This window comes from Triticum dicoccoides, chromosome 3B (assembly GCF_002162155.2).
Source record: "Triticum dicoccoides isolate Atlit2015 ecotype Zavitan chromosome 3B, WEW_v2.0, whole genome shotgun sequence".
NCBI classification, from domain to species: domain Eukaryota; kingdom Viridiplantae; phylum Streptophyta; class Magnoliopsida; order Poales; family Poaceae; genus Triticum; species Triticum dicoccoides.
Genome location: NC_041385.1, coordinates 271408834 through 271425504, shown reverse-complemented (window position 1 = coordinate 271425504; position 16671 = coordinate 271408834). Strand labels below are relative to the sequence as shown.

Sequence of the window (16671 nt, the reverse complement as noted above, 5' to 3'; positions counted from 1 at the left end):
TAAGTAGTGAACAAAAATGGTACCAACCCAGACATGATGCTTGTTGCTTTGTTACAACAGACTCTGCATCACCCCCTTTATAAGTAGACGGAAGCACATGGTGTTTTTGCGCCCACTCTCCCCTGGAACTGTTTATGCATTTTGTTAATCTAATGCCGCTGGTAAAATTAAGCAATGCCACTCTCAGAATTAACTACTGAATCTTATTTCAAAACTTCAACACTTGTTAGGGATTGGCGGGATTACCATTTTTGTGGCCGCATGTTTCATCCTCCTTTATTAGCCAGTAATTGATTCCTTTTTTGCCTCTGTTTAAATAGGGATATATATTCAACTTGTTGCTTTTGCGACATTTTGCTTCGCTACGTGAAACACTTTGCTTGATTTCAGTGCAACTGCACAAAACGAGATTGGATTTCCTATTCGTGTTGGTAGATTCGTATTTTATCCTCGTCTTCTCATGAAAGGTCAGTACAGGCCTTCATCCACATGATTGTGCAGTGTGCTTTGAGATGTTGTGCTACTTGTATTGGTACTGTTTTAAATAAATGTTGGATTGAAGCTATTCTATTGCTGTCTTTTCCCATTAAGTAGTGAACAAAAATGGGACCAACCCAGACATGATGCTTGTTGCTTTGTTACAACAAACTCTGCATCACCCCCTTTATAAGTAGATGGAAGCACATATTGTTGTTGCGCCCACTCTCCCCTGGAACTGTTTATGCTTTTTGTTAATCTAATGTCGCTGGTAAAATTAAGCAATGCCACTCTCAGAATTAACTATTGAATCTTATTTCAAAACTGCATCACTTGTTAGGGATTGGCGGGATTACCATTTTTGTGGCCGCATGTTTCATCCTCCTTTATTAGCCAGTAATTGATTCCTTTTTTGCCTCTGTTTAAACAGGGATATCTATTCAACTTGTTGCTATTGCGACATTTTGTTTCGCTATGCGAAACACTTATGTTTTAAGAGTGTTTCCTGCAGTTCAACTTGAATGTCACACTGGTGAATTTGCTTAATTTTGGTGGAGCTGCACATAAGGAGATCGAGATTTCATATATGTGTTGGGATATGTGTCCAGTCTTCCCCTCGAGCTGTTTCAAATCTTGGTCAAGAAAGGTCAGTACCGACTTTCATCCACATGATGATGCAGTGTGCTTTGAGATGTTGTGCTACTTGTATTGGTACTGTTTTGGATAAATGTTGAATTGAAGCTATCGAACTGTTTTCTTTTACCATTAAGTGAGCAAAAACTGTTCCAACCCAGACATGATGCTTGTTTCTTTGTTACAACAAAACTCTGCATCACCCCCTTTATAAGTAGATGGAAGCACGTGATGTTGTTGCGCCCACTCTCCCCTGGAACTGTTTATGCTTTTTGTTAATCTAATGCCGCTGGTAAAATTAAGCAATGCCACTCTCAGAACTAATTAACTACTGAATCTTAGTTCAAAATTGCAACACTTTTTAGGAATGGTTCTATCCTGCTTTGTAGTTCTTTCTACATGTTTAACCAAGGTATTGTTAAGATAATGTCTCTGTTAAAATGAATCAGTTGCATTGTTTTAGGAATGGTACTTTTCTGCTTTGTCATTCTTTATACATGTTGAAAAAAGGCATTGTTAAGATAATGTCTAAGTCAATATGAATGAATCACATTGATGGAGAATTGCTACTCTCCTGCTTCGTTTCCCATTAAGATAAGGTAGATCAGTAGATGCTTTTCTTCTGGGAGTATAAGTCATCAACCGTTATTTCTCAGTAATTGTTTCCATTATACCTATTGTTGCTTACAGGGATATCAAAATTAAAGCTCGGTTTTATTCCGACTTCGATTTTAGTTGAACTGCACAAAAGGAGCCAATGTGTCCAAGGCAAACTGCTGCATTACTGGGTCCAGATGGTCGTTCCACTTTGCAGAAAGAAGCAGTCACTGTTTGTGCTACATTACAGAAGGAATGACCGAGAAGCTTTATAGAGTATTATTAGACGCTGGTGACATGACTAGTCTGCAGAGAGCATTGGCAACTCTACAACACATGGAGTGCACTGGGCAAAAAGTGCCCAAACAAGTACAAGAAGCCACGACGAGACTCCACGATCATAGGCATTACATATTTTGAATGAGAAAAGCTTGTCAAAGTTTAATCATTGATGTTAGCAAGAAGACGTTAGTTTAATATATTGGAATTGGAAAACCTTGTCAAAATTTGCTCATTGATGTTAGCCAGAAGACATGCATTTGATATTTTTGAGTGGTACACCATTGCTGTGAGCAGCGTCGATTGTTTTTTCCTATTCCTGTGTTTAGTTTAGAAGTAAATAGTTACTCTACTGACATATTCCTGTGTTAAGAGTTTGTTCTGAATATTGTCTATGTAATGCCAGGCCTTGTGTTTGATTGCAAAGTTGAGCTTGGAATGCTGTGGCATGTGGCATCACGAGCTGTTCACCATGCCTCCTGAGAATAATGCTTCGTATTCTTTTGCATGTCGATCTGATGCCAGTGATTTGCTTGTTAAGAAGATCATCCTCTTCTGTTGTTTCTGTGCTTAAGAAGTTCATCGTCTTATGCTTCATTCATAGCCTATACGACAAGTCGGGTAGGTTAGACGTGAAACCATATGATCTTCCAACCAACTCATCATATTAGGCCGTGATTGGATCGTCGTTTTCCAACCAAAACCACTTCTAAAACTGACGCTTGTAAATAAAAGCAGATGGTCTCGGGCGAAGCGCTTGGTTGGTCGATTTCTACTAGTAAACTATACATTGGTCTCTCAAGTTACACGCGTAACCCGCCAGTTTGCCTTACAGACCTTGGGCCCTCGGTTTCATTACGCCTGTATTTTACACGTTGTTTCCGATGACAAGTAAATTACACTTGTATGTTAATACAGGTGTGAAATAAACCAGAGCTCCCAAGCGCGGCCTTACCGTTTCATGTCGTCTCAGTTTCTCGAAGGTGCTCATGGGTGTCTGATGATCCTGGCTTCCTGAATTTGCAGCGGGCGCTGTATCAGACCATCCGTAGGGCCCGCGAGGCCCTCTCTGTCGTCCTTCGAGTTGTTGCGCTCGCCGTGGCGCCGAGCATTGTTAACATCATCAACGAACATAAGGATTCAGGAGATGACTTTATTTTGATTGGATGACACTAGGGACCCACTACGGCCATAGCCGTACATATGCAAGTGCCTCCTTATTATGTAGAACTATATTTTTTTGCTTCCTCCTGGTTTACTGACATCACGGTCCCACACCATTGTCAACCTATGTAGTCAATATAAGCGAGAGAATTGCACAAGGTGCGGCCGACAGCTGGGACCAAGCAGCTCGAGCACTATATGTGTTTTTGAGGCGTGAGCACTGCAGAGTATTTCTTGGCGATGGTTTCGTTGTTGTTCAGAGGAGAGCAGGGTATTAACTGGGCGGGTTGTGGCCCGTCTAGCCCAGGCCAGATATCCAACCCAGATATTAATTTTTTCAAGATGAAAATGGCTAGCCCAGCTATACGTTTTTTTGAGGAATACCCAGGCAAGGTCAACTTGTTATTCTCCGCCCCGCTGGGCAGCAAATCTTTCCTAGGAGGGATGCATTAGGCTTAACAAGAAAATGTGCTTTAAAAAACAATAAATGGGATGTAATTATAAAAACTGGGCAATAACTATAAAAAAATGCACCAAACATGAAATTAGTTTATAAAATATTATTTATGGATTTTGAAAATCTTAAATTTTCATTGTTGCGCGCGCAATGTTTCGTTGGATTTTTACGTAATACAAATTTATATTTAATCAGACTAGAAATTTCGGGGAAAAAATATTTCAGATCCCATCAAAATGTGGGAAATTTTATTGAATTCTGTCTTCAACGGTTGGTTGAAATTATTAATCATTGTCCTAGCTAGAAAATGGGTTGTACTTTTAACAAACTGTAAATGACTGTAGTAAATTCCATTAGAATTCAAAAATGGGTTGTACATTCTTACAAATCGTAAATGGGCTATAAGTTCTCTGCCACACACTTGTGGGCCTACTAAGTTGACGCGTCCCCTAAAAAAATAAGTTGACGCGTATGCAAGGCTTTGTCAACTTATTATAGTCAACACACGGTTCTAGCAGCAGTGGCCGTTGGATGTCTATCCAACGGATGTCGTGCTTCTTCTTCAATCTCGGATATTCTTAGCTTCGGCCCCCCAAAAAATGATTCCTCCCCCTGACATCTGGGGCGCACCGTTTCGGAGGCTGACCTGTCGGCCTACTAAGTTGGTGCATACCGTGGTCGGCTGTGCTAGTGACCTGTGTCAACTTGGTCAATATAAATGATTCTAGCTTCAGTGACCGTATGATGTCCATCCAACGGTCGTAGTGCTTCTTCAACCTCTGGTCTTCTTGCTCCAGCCGCCCAAAGCAACGCCAGTCGTGCCGCCTGCTCCTACCTCCTGTGGTCGGCTGTGCTTCCGCGGAGGCCTCACCGCCCCCATACTACTCCCATCGCTGGCCAGTCCATCCCTCCACTCACCCACACCCCATGTTATTCTGCGGCAACGGTAGCCTCACACCGCAGCCGAACCAGTGAACCCTCATACTCCTCTCCGCGTGGGCATCCACTGCCGCGTCTTCCCCGGCTCCGCGTCGTCCCCTTCCTAGGCCTCGCCGTCGTCCACCGTCGTGGTGCTCTCGGCGTGGCGTGGTCAATGTGGTCAACGACCGACTTCCATCAGAAGAGTACTATACGTGGAGAGGCTGACAGCTGGGTCCACGGCAGCCGCAAGGAAGTGCCTCCTTATTACGAGCAAAATAATTATTCCTCCACCTGACAGCAGGGACCCACCGGACGGGCCACCGTATTTAGCGAAAAACGTTTCCCCCTTGACTATTGGGACCCACTGGACGGGCCACCGTATTTCATGAAAAAAGCCATTCCCCCCTAACAGTTGGGACCCACCGGACAGGCCACCGTATTTCGCGAAAAAAATGTTCCCCCCGCTGTCAGCTCGAACCCACCGGAAGTGCCTCCCTATTACGCACAAAAAAATGAATACTCCCCCTGCTAGCTGGGACCCACCATGTTGGGAGGCTGACTTGTGGGCCTACTAAGTTGACTGGGACAGAGGCCTTTGTCGACTTTAGTCAATATGAACGATTCTAGCTCCAGTGACCGTACGATGTCCATCCAACGACCATAGTGCTTCTTCAACCTCTGGTCTTCTTGCTCCAGCCGCCCAAAGCAGCGCCGGTCGTGCCGCATGCTCCTGCCTCCCGTGGCCGGCTATGATGCCGTGGACGCCTCACCGCCTTCTACTACTCCTACCACTGGCCAGGCCATCCCTCTACTCACCCACACCCCATGTTATTCTGCAGTGACGGCAGCCTCACACCGCAGCCGAATCAGTGAACCCTCGTACTCCTCTCCGCGTGGGCATCCACTGCCGCGTCTTCCCCGACTCTGCGTCGTGCCCTTCCTAGGCCCTTCCGTCGTCCACCGCCGTGGTGCTCTCGACGCGGTGTGGTCAATGTGGTCAATGATCGACTTCCATCGGAAGAGTACTGTACATGGAGAGGCTGACAGCTGGGTCCACGGCAGCCACAAGGAAGTGCCTCCTTATTACGCGGAAAATAATGATTCCTTCACCTGACAGCAGGGACCCACCCGACGGGCCTCCGTATTTCGTGAAAAAAAAACGTTTCCCCCCTGACTGCTGGGACCCACCAGCTACATCTTCGCACGCAAGGAAGTGCGTCCAGGCAACAACAAAAAAACGATTCGCCCCCTGACTGCTGGGATCCACCAGCTACATCTTCGCACGCAAGGAAGTGCCTCACAGTCGGGACCCACCTGGTCGAAGCGTGCGTAGCATTGTCATTCTGGTCGCAAACGTGTACGTACATACTGGTGGATGTAGAGGCGCGCACGTGTCTTAGTAGAGGCGCGCACGTAGCATGCACACGTACATACTGCAGCCAGTGTGCAAGAAAGAAAATACGGCCACGTACGTACATACGGGCGGGGTCTCGAACGCCTACTTGCGCATACGTACGGCCAGGCCTCGTGTACATGGCTGGGTCGGAACGGAGAAACAACGTCGTCATCATGTTCATGGGGAGACAAGCGGCTGGGTCGGAACAGAATGCGTCGTCGTGTTCATCGGGAGGGCTTGGACGGAACAGGTGATGGAAACGAGGCCTGGCATACCGCAGAACGGAGGAAACGACCTTGTGTTTGACCGGCCACGTTCGAAACGGGGTCCTGTTCATCCGGAGGGGTCTGGCATACCGCAAAACGGAGGAAACGGACTTGTGTTGGACCTTCTACGGTTGAAACGGGGTCCTGCTGATCGGGAGGGGTGTGCGTACTGGAAAACAGAGGAAACGGACTTGTGTTGGAGCGCTACGGTCGAAACAAGGGTCCTGTTCATCGGGAGGGGTGTGGCATACTGCAAAATGGGACTCCACGGGATACTGTTCATCTCCACCGACGACCTCCTCCAGCCTCCACGGGCTACTGTTCATCCACCGTCGACCTCCTCCAACCTCCACCTTCGACTGTTCATCCACGGGCTCCTGTTCATCTAGCCTCCACCATGCGCTACTCCACTGGCTACTGTTCAACCACCCCTCTCCACGGGCTCCTGTTCAACCACCCCTCCATGGGCTACTGTTCATCCACCCCTCCACTGTCTACTGTTCATCCAGCCCTCCACGGGGTCCTGTTCATCCAGCCCCAATCAACTCGATCAATCAGGGTCCTATTCATCCAGAGGCAACGCCACTGGGTCCTGTTCATCCACCCCCACCGCTCACTGTTCATCCACCACCCCCTCCCCCCGCAACGCTCACTGTTCATCTAGAGGCAGCATTGATCGGCTTCAGTTAGCAGCAGTAGCGAAGGAATTGCTCGATCAGGTTCAGTTAACAGCCATCGATCGATCGCTCGGGTTCAGTAACGCGTAGCCTGCAGTGCAATCGCTCGGGTTCAGTTAGAGCCCAACGCCTCGCACACACGCGTGTACGTGTACGAGAGAAACGCGCATCACTCGGCCCCCGACCACCCACCGTAACCGGGAACTCCCTGAAATTTTCCTCTCCCTCGCTTCTACCACGGTTTTTTCCGTCATGGACGACCCAAAGAATGTCATGCAGCTGCATCTCCGGCCCGCCCAGGACGAGAAGCCCATTTTCTGTCATGATTTTTTGTCATAGAAGTAGGAGCCCACCACATCTATGATGATACCGGGTTTTGTCACAATTATCGTCATAGAAGTGTCATAAGTATGACAGAAAAAATTTCGTTCGGCCCAAAATGTTATAGATGTGTCTTTTTTTTGTAGTCATTTGGCCAAACCAAACCAATAATTCGAAGAGATATACAAAGATATCAAATCATGCATATAAGAATTCAAAGGAGATTCAAAAAATATTCATAGATAATCTGATCATAAATCCACAATTCATTGGATCTCGACAAACACACCTCAAAAGAATATTACATCAGATAGATCTCCAAGAACATCAAGGAGAACATGGTATTGAGAATCAAAGAGAGAGAAGAATCCATCTAGCTACTAGCTATGGACCCGTAGGTCTAAGGTAAACTACTCACGCTTCACCGAATGGGCAATAGGGTTGATGTAGTAGCCCTTCGTGATAGAATCCCCCTCCGGCAGATCGTCGGAAAAGGCCCCAAGATGGGATCTCATGGGAACAGAAGGTTGCGGCGGCGAAAAAGTATTTTCATGGCTTGTTCTGAGGGCATGGAAATATATCTAAATTTATAGGCCAAGGAAGGAGGTCGGTGGACTCCTGAGGGGGGCCACAAGCCAGGGCCCCCCTAGGGCGCGCCCCTATGGCTTGTCGTCACCTCGTGGGTCTTCTGACTTCAACTCCAAGTCTCGTAGGTGTCTTCAGATCCAAGAAAAATCATCGCAAAAGTTTTATTCTGTTTGGACTCCGTTTGATATTCCTTTCCTGCAAAACTCAAAAACAAAGAAATAATAGAAACTGGCACTGGGCTCTGGGTTAATAAGTTAGTCCCCAAAACAATATAAAATAGCATATTAATGCATATAAAACATCCAAAACAGATAATATAATAGAATGGAACAATCAAAAATTATAGATACGTTGGAGACGTATCAAGCATCCCCAAGCTTAATTCCTGCTCATCCTCGAGTAGGTAAATGATAAAAACATAATTTTTGATTGGAATGCTATCTAACATATTTATCCATGTAAATTCTTTATTGTGGCATGAATATTCAGATTCATAAGATTCAAAACAAAAGTTTAATTATGACATAAAAACAATAATACTTCAAGCATACTAATAAATCAATCATGTCTTCTCAAAATAACATGGCCAAAGAAAGCTATCCCTACAAAATCATATAGTCTGGCTATGCTCCATCTTCATCACACAAAGTATTAAATCATGCACAACCCCGATGACAAGCCAAGCAATTGTTTTATACTTTTGATGTTCTCAAACTTTTTCAACTTTCACGCAATACATGAGCGTGAGCCATGGATATAACACTATAGGTGGAATATAATATGGTGGTTGTGGAGAAGACAAAAAGAAGGAGATAGTCTCACATCAACTAGGCGTATCAACGAGCTATGGGGATTCCCATCAATAGATATCAATGTGAGTGAGTAGGGATTTCCATGCAACGGATGCACTAGAGCTATAAGTGTATGAAATCTCAAAAAGAAACTAAGTGGGTGTGCATACAACTCGCTTGCTCACAAAGACCTAGGCAATTTGCGGAAGCCCATCATTGGAATATACAAGCCAAGTTCTATAAGGAAAATTTCCCACTAGTATATGAAAGTGACAAAATAGGAGACTCTCTATCACGAAGATCATGGTGCTACTTTGAAGCACAAGTGTGGAAAAAGGATAGTAGCATTGCCTCTTCTCTTTTTTCTATCATTTTTTTATTTTGGGCTCTTTGGACTCTCTTTTTTCTTTTTTTCTTTTCTTTTTTTTATTTTTCGTTCGGAGTCTTATCCTGACTTGTGGGGGAATCATAGTCTCCATCATCCTTTCCTCACATAGGCCAATACTCTAATAATGATGATCATCACACTTTTTTTACTTACAACTCAATAATTACAACTCGATATTAGAAGAAAATATGACTCTATACGAATGCCTCCGACGGTGTACCAGGATGTGCAATGATCAAAAGTGACATGTATAACACAAATACTATGTCAACTACATGATCATGCAAAGCAATATAACAGTGATGGTGCGTGTCATAATAAATGGAACGATGGAAGTTGCATGGCAATATATCTCGGAATGGCTATGAAAATGCCATAGTAGGTAGGTATGGTGGCTGTTTGGAGGAAGGGTATATGGTGGGTGTAATGCACCAGCGAAAGTTGCGTGGTATTAGATAGGCTAGCAACGGTGGAAGGGTGAGAGTGTGTATAATCCATGGACTCAACATTAGTCATAAAGAACTCACATACTTATTGCAAAAGTCTATTAGTCACAGAAACAAAGTACTACATGCATGCTCCTAGGGGGATAGATTGGTAGGAAAATACCATCGCTCGTCCGCGACCGCCACTCATAAGGAAGACAATCAATAAATAAATCATGCTCCGACTTCATCACATAACGGTTCACCATACGTGAATGCTAAGGGAATCACAAAATTTAACACAAGTATTTCTACCAATCCACAATTACTCACTAGCATGACTCTAATATCACCATCTTTATATCTCAAAACAATCATAAGGAATCAAACTTCACATGGTATTCAATGCACTTAATATGAAAGTTTTTATTATATCCCTCTTGGTTGCTCATCATATTAGGACTAAATTCATAACCAAAGCAAATTACCTGTTGTTTAGAGACTCAAAATAATATAAGTGAAGCAAGAGAGTTCAACAATTTCTGTAAAATAAAGCCACCGTCGTGCTCTAAAAAGATATAAGTGAAGCACTAGAGCAAATTGCCTAGCTCAAAAGATATAAGTGAAGCACTAGGGCGTGCCCCTACGGCTTGTCGTCGCCTCGTGGGTCTTCTGGCTTCAACTCGAAGTCTTGTAGGTGTCTTCTGGTCCAAGAAAAATCATCACGAAAGTTTTATTTTGTTTGGACTCCGTTTGATATTCCTTTTCTGCGAAACTCAAAAACAAGAAGAAAAAACAGAAATTGGCACTAGGCTCTAGGTTAATAAGTTAGTCCCAAAAATAATATGAAATAGCATATTAATGCATATGAAATATGTAGAACAGATAATATAATAACATGTAACAATCAAAAATTATAGATACGTTGGAGACATATCACTGAGCTGCTAGCCTCGCCATCCTTCCTCGGTCGCTTTCCTTCGCCTTAGCTGGCTCCTCGACCCCATGGTATGCCAGATTTCATTAAAAGTATTTCCTTTTTAATGAATAGTATTTCCTTTTTTTCTTGGTTATTTAACGATCGCAGTGATGTGAACTAAGATGTGCCAATCATTATAGATGCCAAAATCATAGCAGACATTTGGTTAGGTTCAGAGATTATGATGGTAATGTGAACTAAGATATTATCATATATGAACATGAAACTGTTATTTGATAATTTGAACTAAGGGATGCCAAACATCGTAGTCCTAAGCAAAAGCAAAAAACAAATCATTTCAAAAATACCAACTTGTGTTCTCTGAATGTTAGAATCTGTTGTATACAATGAAAAAATCCTCATGATTGTTTCAAGAATTTGCAAGTAATATGTCATATCAATATTGAGTTGCATATGTGCAAAATTAAATAGGTAACATATAATAGTGTATATTCTATCTACTACTAGGAAGTTACATATAGTTTACTTGTGCACATTCACAATATGTTAGAATCTTCGAAAGTTCACAAAAATGGGAGAACATGTGACTTCTTTTTCTCAGTGCAAACATTCACAATTGTAGGTTTTACAAAATAATAGTGGGTGTTTTTAGATTGTGAAACTTTTGACAATTAGTCAATAATGATTGGTATCATAAAATTGATTATCATAAATCTACATACATTAATTTGATAGCAAGACATAAAGTTGTTGATATTTGTTAAATTGGTGTATCTTTCATTTTGCTAGTTTGACCATAGGAGTGCAAATCTCAAGCAAGTGAATCAAAATTTTGAAATTGTGTGTGTGCTGCTGCCGACTTCATTCACTTCATTACAAAGTAGATACCCTTACGTCCGACTAGATATAAAAACTGGAGCTAAAATCTTTGGCAAGGCTCAGTGATGATTTAAAGATTAAACACCTAAGATACATACTCATTTTACACATTTATTAAGAGAACATCTGAAGCTATAATTGGTACACAGGCTCAAGTATGGTGTAAGTGCTTAGATATTATATCTCTTTACTACATGATAGTATTTTGGATTTTGATACATCTTTGTGCAACTTGTCTTGATTCTTTATCTTGGAGCTCATGTTTAATTCATGCGACACTGAATTATAAGATATGAATCTGTACAAAAGATTGTATGTTTATCTCCTCCATTGAAAATATAAGTTGATTGTTTATGTGCTCTCCTATAATTAGATTGCAGGGCTAAGTTACCTACAAGGATAAAGTAATTTATTATGCTAAATGGAACATGGGTATTTTCTTTGTTCAATTCTGCAAGTAATTTTCTTGAATTTTTTTCCATAAATTTTGAAGTCGTACTTTTACATTATTTTTCAATTCTTATACATATTTAGTGAAACAATTTCTTTGTTTAGAGAATGGACGTGGCTCGAGCCTATAGATCGTAAGACTTTATACTTCTTCAAAATGACTACATGGTTCCAACATGTGGATTTAAGGAATGAATATTCTCTTGGTCATATTTTGCAAGGTGACTGGGGAGGTGGAATAATTGCTTGCATGCTAAAGGTGTTAGCACACAAATATTCATTCGGTAGTTTAGTAGTTTATCAGTGGCTTTCACGGGAATTTGAGGTAACGCTTCTTGGAACCCTTTAGGTAGACTAGGCGAACCCTAGGCTTCTTGGTAGACTATGACATCAACATTAGAAAACAACAATGTAGCTCAGTCAAAATTGTACGAGTAAAAAAACTACAAAGTACCTGATCTTGAACGTAAACATTTCATTTGATTTTGAGATATTATGAATGGAAATTGTGTTCCGGTAGTATCAATATAGGATGAGATGGTCACCAGGCTATATTCATTTGCATTGAACAAGCTCAACCAGGATGTTGGCATTAGATCATCAAACCATCTACAAAATGCGTGGTAAAAAGATGTGCAATGCTTATTGTTGTTCTCCTTAGGAACTACAATTATAGATAGATGAACCATGGTCCGGAACAGATCAACGAACAGGTTGAAATTGCTTCTATATTATTTGTAGTGACAATACATAACAGAATGAGAAAAGGCAAGGATATACAACAAAGCAGGAGCACATTTACATGTTTGTATTTCTGCTTTTTCCTATCAAGGATATAATTCAATGGGAGATAATTTATTATAAGTTTCTGCCCTTTTCATTTGTGCTTCATCGACATCTTACTTTTGCTTGGTCGAAGTTGAAAGTGCATGACAACTTAACTTGCTGCACGGGAGGAAGGTTGGCCAGAAGTAGGTGAGGTAAAAAATAAGTAGGCTCCATCTCTACATCTGTTCAGGCTACTAAATTTAGTTCACTTAGTCATTTCAGTTTCACTTGTGTATGTGAAATAAATATTTTATAAAGCTTTATTTTTAGGGTTCAACTATCATGTGAAAGTCGAGTAGAGAATTAGAAGCGTTATAGTTGGCACTTAAAAGCTACATCTCATTACCAATTAGAACATAGATTTTGTTTCATTATATTTGCAATTGCACTATCAATTGGTTTTACATTTCAGATAAAGAGTGATCTTGAATATTCACATATGCTTCTATTTTTTTATTCGTCATGATAACCCTGCCATTGCTATGGTTTGATTCTTGAAAAAAGTTCCATGTCTTCAAAACTATACATACCCTTTGTACCGGTTTATTGTAAGTGTGCGGCTCATGGTAGAATATCCATTTAGTTCCCAGAATATTTTAAGATGACGAGCATATCAATTGCATTCTTTTTAATTGAGTTTGCACACATTTAAAAGCTACTGTTAACGGCGGCTACAGAAGCAGTCTCTAACTGTTACCCTTTCCATTAATAACAAGGCATCATTGATGGAAGAACTATTGCTGAAGGACTGGCGATAAACAACGATTTAAGAGCTATTGCTGAAGGACTTGACAATAAACAACAACGTAAAAGGGCCTCTTCGCAATTAGCTCGGCCTCAAACCTACTGACATCCCTTCTTTCATTTTAAAATAGAAAACAACACATACGTACGCACGGGCTCAACCACAGGCGCGGCGTGCTGCCGTACCTTCCGCCTGCTAATTGTTCTTCAAGACGGAGAAGAAGCACTTCATTTTCATGCATTGTTGGTTGAAATTGAATGTGCACCCCAAGTGGCTCAATGTCATTGCCAATTCCGTCAAGACCGCCTCCATAGCCAATGTAGATGAATTTTTTGATCCAACAAAAGGAGACCTTGCTCCGGCCACAAGGATGACTAGGAGCCGAGGGGGAAGTGGGAGGAGGAGAAGGATAAGCAAGAAGGGGCGACCGCCAAGATGATGGAGAGGTACGAGGACATCATGGCAAAGGAGGAGGCATGCGTCAAGCGCAAATGGCGTGGAGGAGAAGAAGGCCGAGAGGTTTGACAAGTCAAGCTCCAACAGAAGAAGGTTGAGCTTGACCGGTTCGGAGGAGACCAAGATGTTGACCATAAAAATGCTGGAGTTGGATCCCGATGCAGTGAAGATCGTGCAAGCTTACCATGCTAGGATGTTGAAGTGCTTGGCAGCCAATTCTGAGGAGTCGGACGCACAATGAAGAATTTGACATGGACAGCCGGACTGGAAGGCAAAAAATAAAGTTTTTGCACAAACCGGCAACTTTTAGGATCGGCTGCATATAAAAAACTTATGAACATCCGACGCTTTTTGGTTGTGATTGCATATGTTTGCATTTATATTTACTAAATTTTTATTGACCTACATATGCTTCTCAAATGGAGGAGGCCGGAACCTGGGCGGACATTTGATGCACCGAGTTGGATGGATTTGATGCACCGGGTCGGATGGCCGGCTCCCCTACCGCTGTCCGTCCGCAGACAAGTCCAGATATGTCCACATACGTTTGGTGTTGGAGTTGCCCTAATGGGGCTAGAACTAAGGAGAGAAACATAGGACTACGGTCTTTTGTACTCCCTCAGCTCAAGACACTTATTTTGGGACGGAGGGAGTATATTATTATTTATTTGGTGACACTTGCCTCGTCGTTCATTTGTTCAAACAATCATTTCATGACTATGGCATGTCATGGTGCTGTTAGCAGTTCTCAAAGCAAAGATCATGAAGCTGTACGCACGGAGATGCTATGGAAATCATGAAATATAGTTCCCCAGACCAGAGAGAATTGTGTGGGTTGCACTGCATGAGATAAGAAAAACTTGATGTTTTGGCCTCTCAAAAACAAATGATGTTTGGGCAGGCACCAAATAGGGAATTGCCAGGAAACAATAATTTTCTATTATATTGACAAAGCAAGAAAACAATCTTAGCCATTCAAGCTGAAGAACTATAGATACCGCACTTCCATTACCAGAAATATTCATTTATATAGTTACCAAAAAAATATGCAAGCTATGTCTGTATCAGACACACATACAGTATAACACTTCAATGACTGAGGGGTAATCATGGAACACTGACATATAGTTATTCATTAACAGATTGTGGCTACACTCTTGAAAAGTTGACGAACCAAACATAAAAAAACGGAACAGACAAAATCAGAAAGACCAGAGCAGGATCTATAAAATCTTCAAGGCAAACAATCATTGCCTACAACATATGACACAGCACAGTGTTATATTGTTTTCGGTTTAATACAATAGCCATCCCACAAAATGGCACCTGGATAGGTAATATTGTGGTCTGATTACTCAAGCTTCCCTCAGATGGTAATGCAACTTACTTGGCCATCATGACTTTAACAAATTCGTCATAGTTGATCTGGCCATCACCATCAACATCAGCCTCACGGACCATCTCGTCAACCTCCTCATCAGTCAACTTCTCACCAAGGTTGGTCATGACATGGCGCAGTTCAGCAGCAGAGATAAAACCATTTTGATCCTTGTCAAACACACGGAATGCCTCCTTGAGCTCTTCCTCAGAATCAGTGTCCTTCATCTTGCGGGCCATAAGGTTGAGGAATTCAGGGAAATCAATTGTTCCATTGCCGTCAGCATCCACCTCATTGATCATGTCTTGAAGCTCTGCCTCAGTGGGATTCTGCCCCAGGGAACGCATGACAGTTCCCAGCTCCTTGGTGGTAATGCAACCTGGAAAGGAGACGAACTATGTTATTCAAGTCCAGGTGTTCAGCTCTCAGGTATCCTATGTAATGTTTAAGATCATCAATTCTTGTGCAGGTGCATAATAAACAAATAAAAAAAGGATATAATACTAAAAATGAACCTTGCTTACACTCACTAGACATAAACTAGTATTCGCTAAGCCAAAGATACAAGTCGTGATGGCTATCAAATTAGTAAGTGCAGGCTCCATCTATTTCTTCCACGGAAAAGATTATGGAGCTAACGTTCAGGGTCTAATAACGCTCGGGCACAACGGCCACGAAACCACTTGATCCGGCCATCCATTAGTGGATGATTATGATGAGTGAGCATGTGCTGGCGTCACATTGAGCAGGGCTACGTCGCAGCAGTCGCGCAGTAGTGGCGTCCTTTCTTTTATAAAGCTCTTGCCTGTGTCAAGGCTCAGACAGTATGTTGTTACATGAATCTTTCCAACAATGCATAGTTTTGCCACACAAAAGTGATACCATTGGATTACTAGTTAAAACTATTTTCATGTTGGTCATAATTCTGTACTTATGAGCATGATGATTAAGTCCAATTTTGGAGAAAATTAGTCTTATTTCCATCTAGCTAACAATGTGCGAACCCACAACAACTCAAGATATTCAAACGACTGTCAGGTAAATCACCGTTTGTCTTCTGTTGACCTAAAATCAAGAGCAACTAGCATACCATGCCCCTTGGATTGATTCAGGCAGCTATCCTTGGAGTATAAGTTAGTTATCTGATGCGTGGTGCCAAACTATCATGTCCATGCTTTTATTTTCAGTCTCAACTTGAATTGTCAGCAAACACATACTTGTGGAACTATTAACTCAATAATGAACAGAGTAACATACTGTGTTAGTGTGTTTGGTCTTTGGACCATGTTGGCATGGCACCAATGACTTACTATCTGCATAATATGTTTGCTAACAAAGAAACTGAACCTTTCAAATAAAATACTTTCAACAACTGTCAGGATAAACCCCACTAACAAATAGTAAAAGAAAAAACAACCTTCAAAAACTTGATAAAGCACATACATTAGGTATAAAGTTATTTAGTGCTAATAATGAACTTCAAATCCTAAAGCTGCTGCCTTGTGACCATGAGGTCATGGGTTCAAGTCCTGGAAACAGCCTCTTACAGAAATGTAGGGAAAGGCTGCGTACTATAGACCCAAAGTGGTCGGACCCTTCCCTGGACCCTGCGCAA

General features: G+C 42.0%; 1 protein-coding gene across 1 annotated transcript in view; it reads right to left on the bottom strand.

The window, feature by feature from the left end:
• Positions 1-14775: 14775 nt before the first annotated feature.
• Positions 14776-16671, bottom strand: part of LOC119275881 (calmodulin-3) — a 3073-nt gene continuing 1177 nt past the window's right edge. The window contains exon 2 of the mRNA XM_037556811.1: positions 14776-15435. Coding sequence (XP_037412708.1) covers positions 15062-15435 — 374 coding nt within the window. The 3' untranslated portion in view covers positions 14776-15061. The remainder of the gene's footprint in view (positions 15436-16671) is intronic.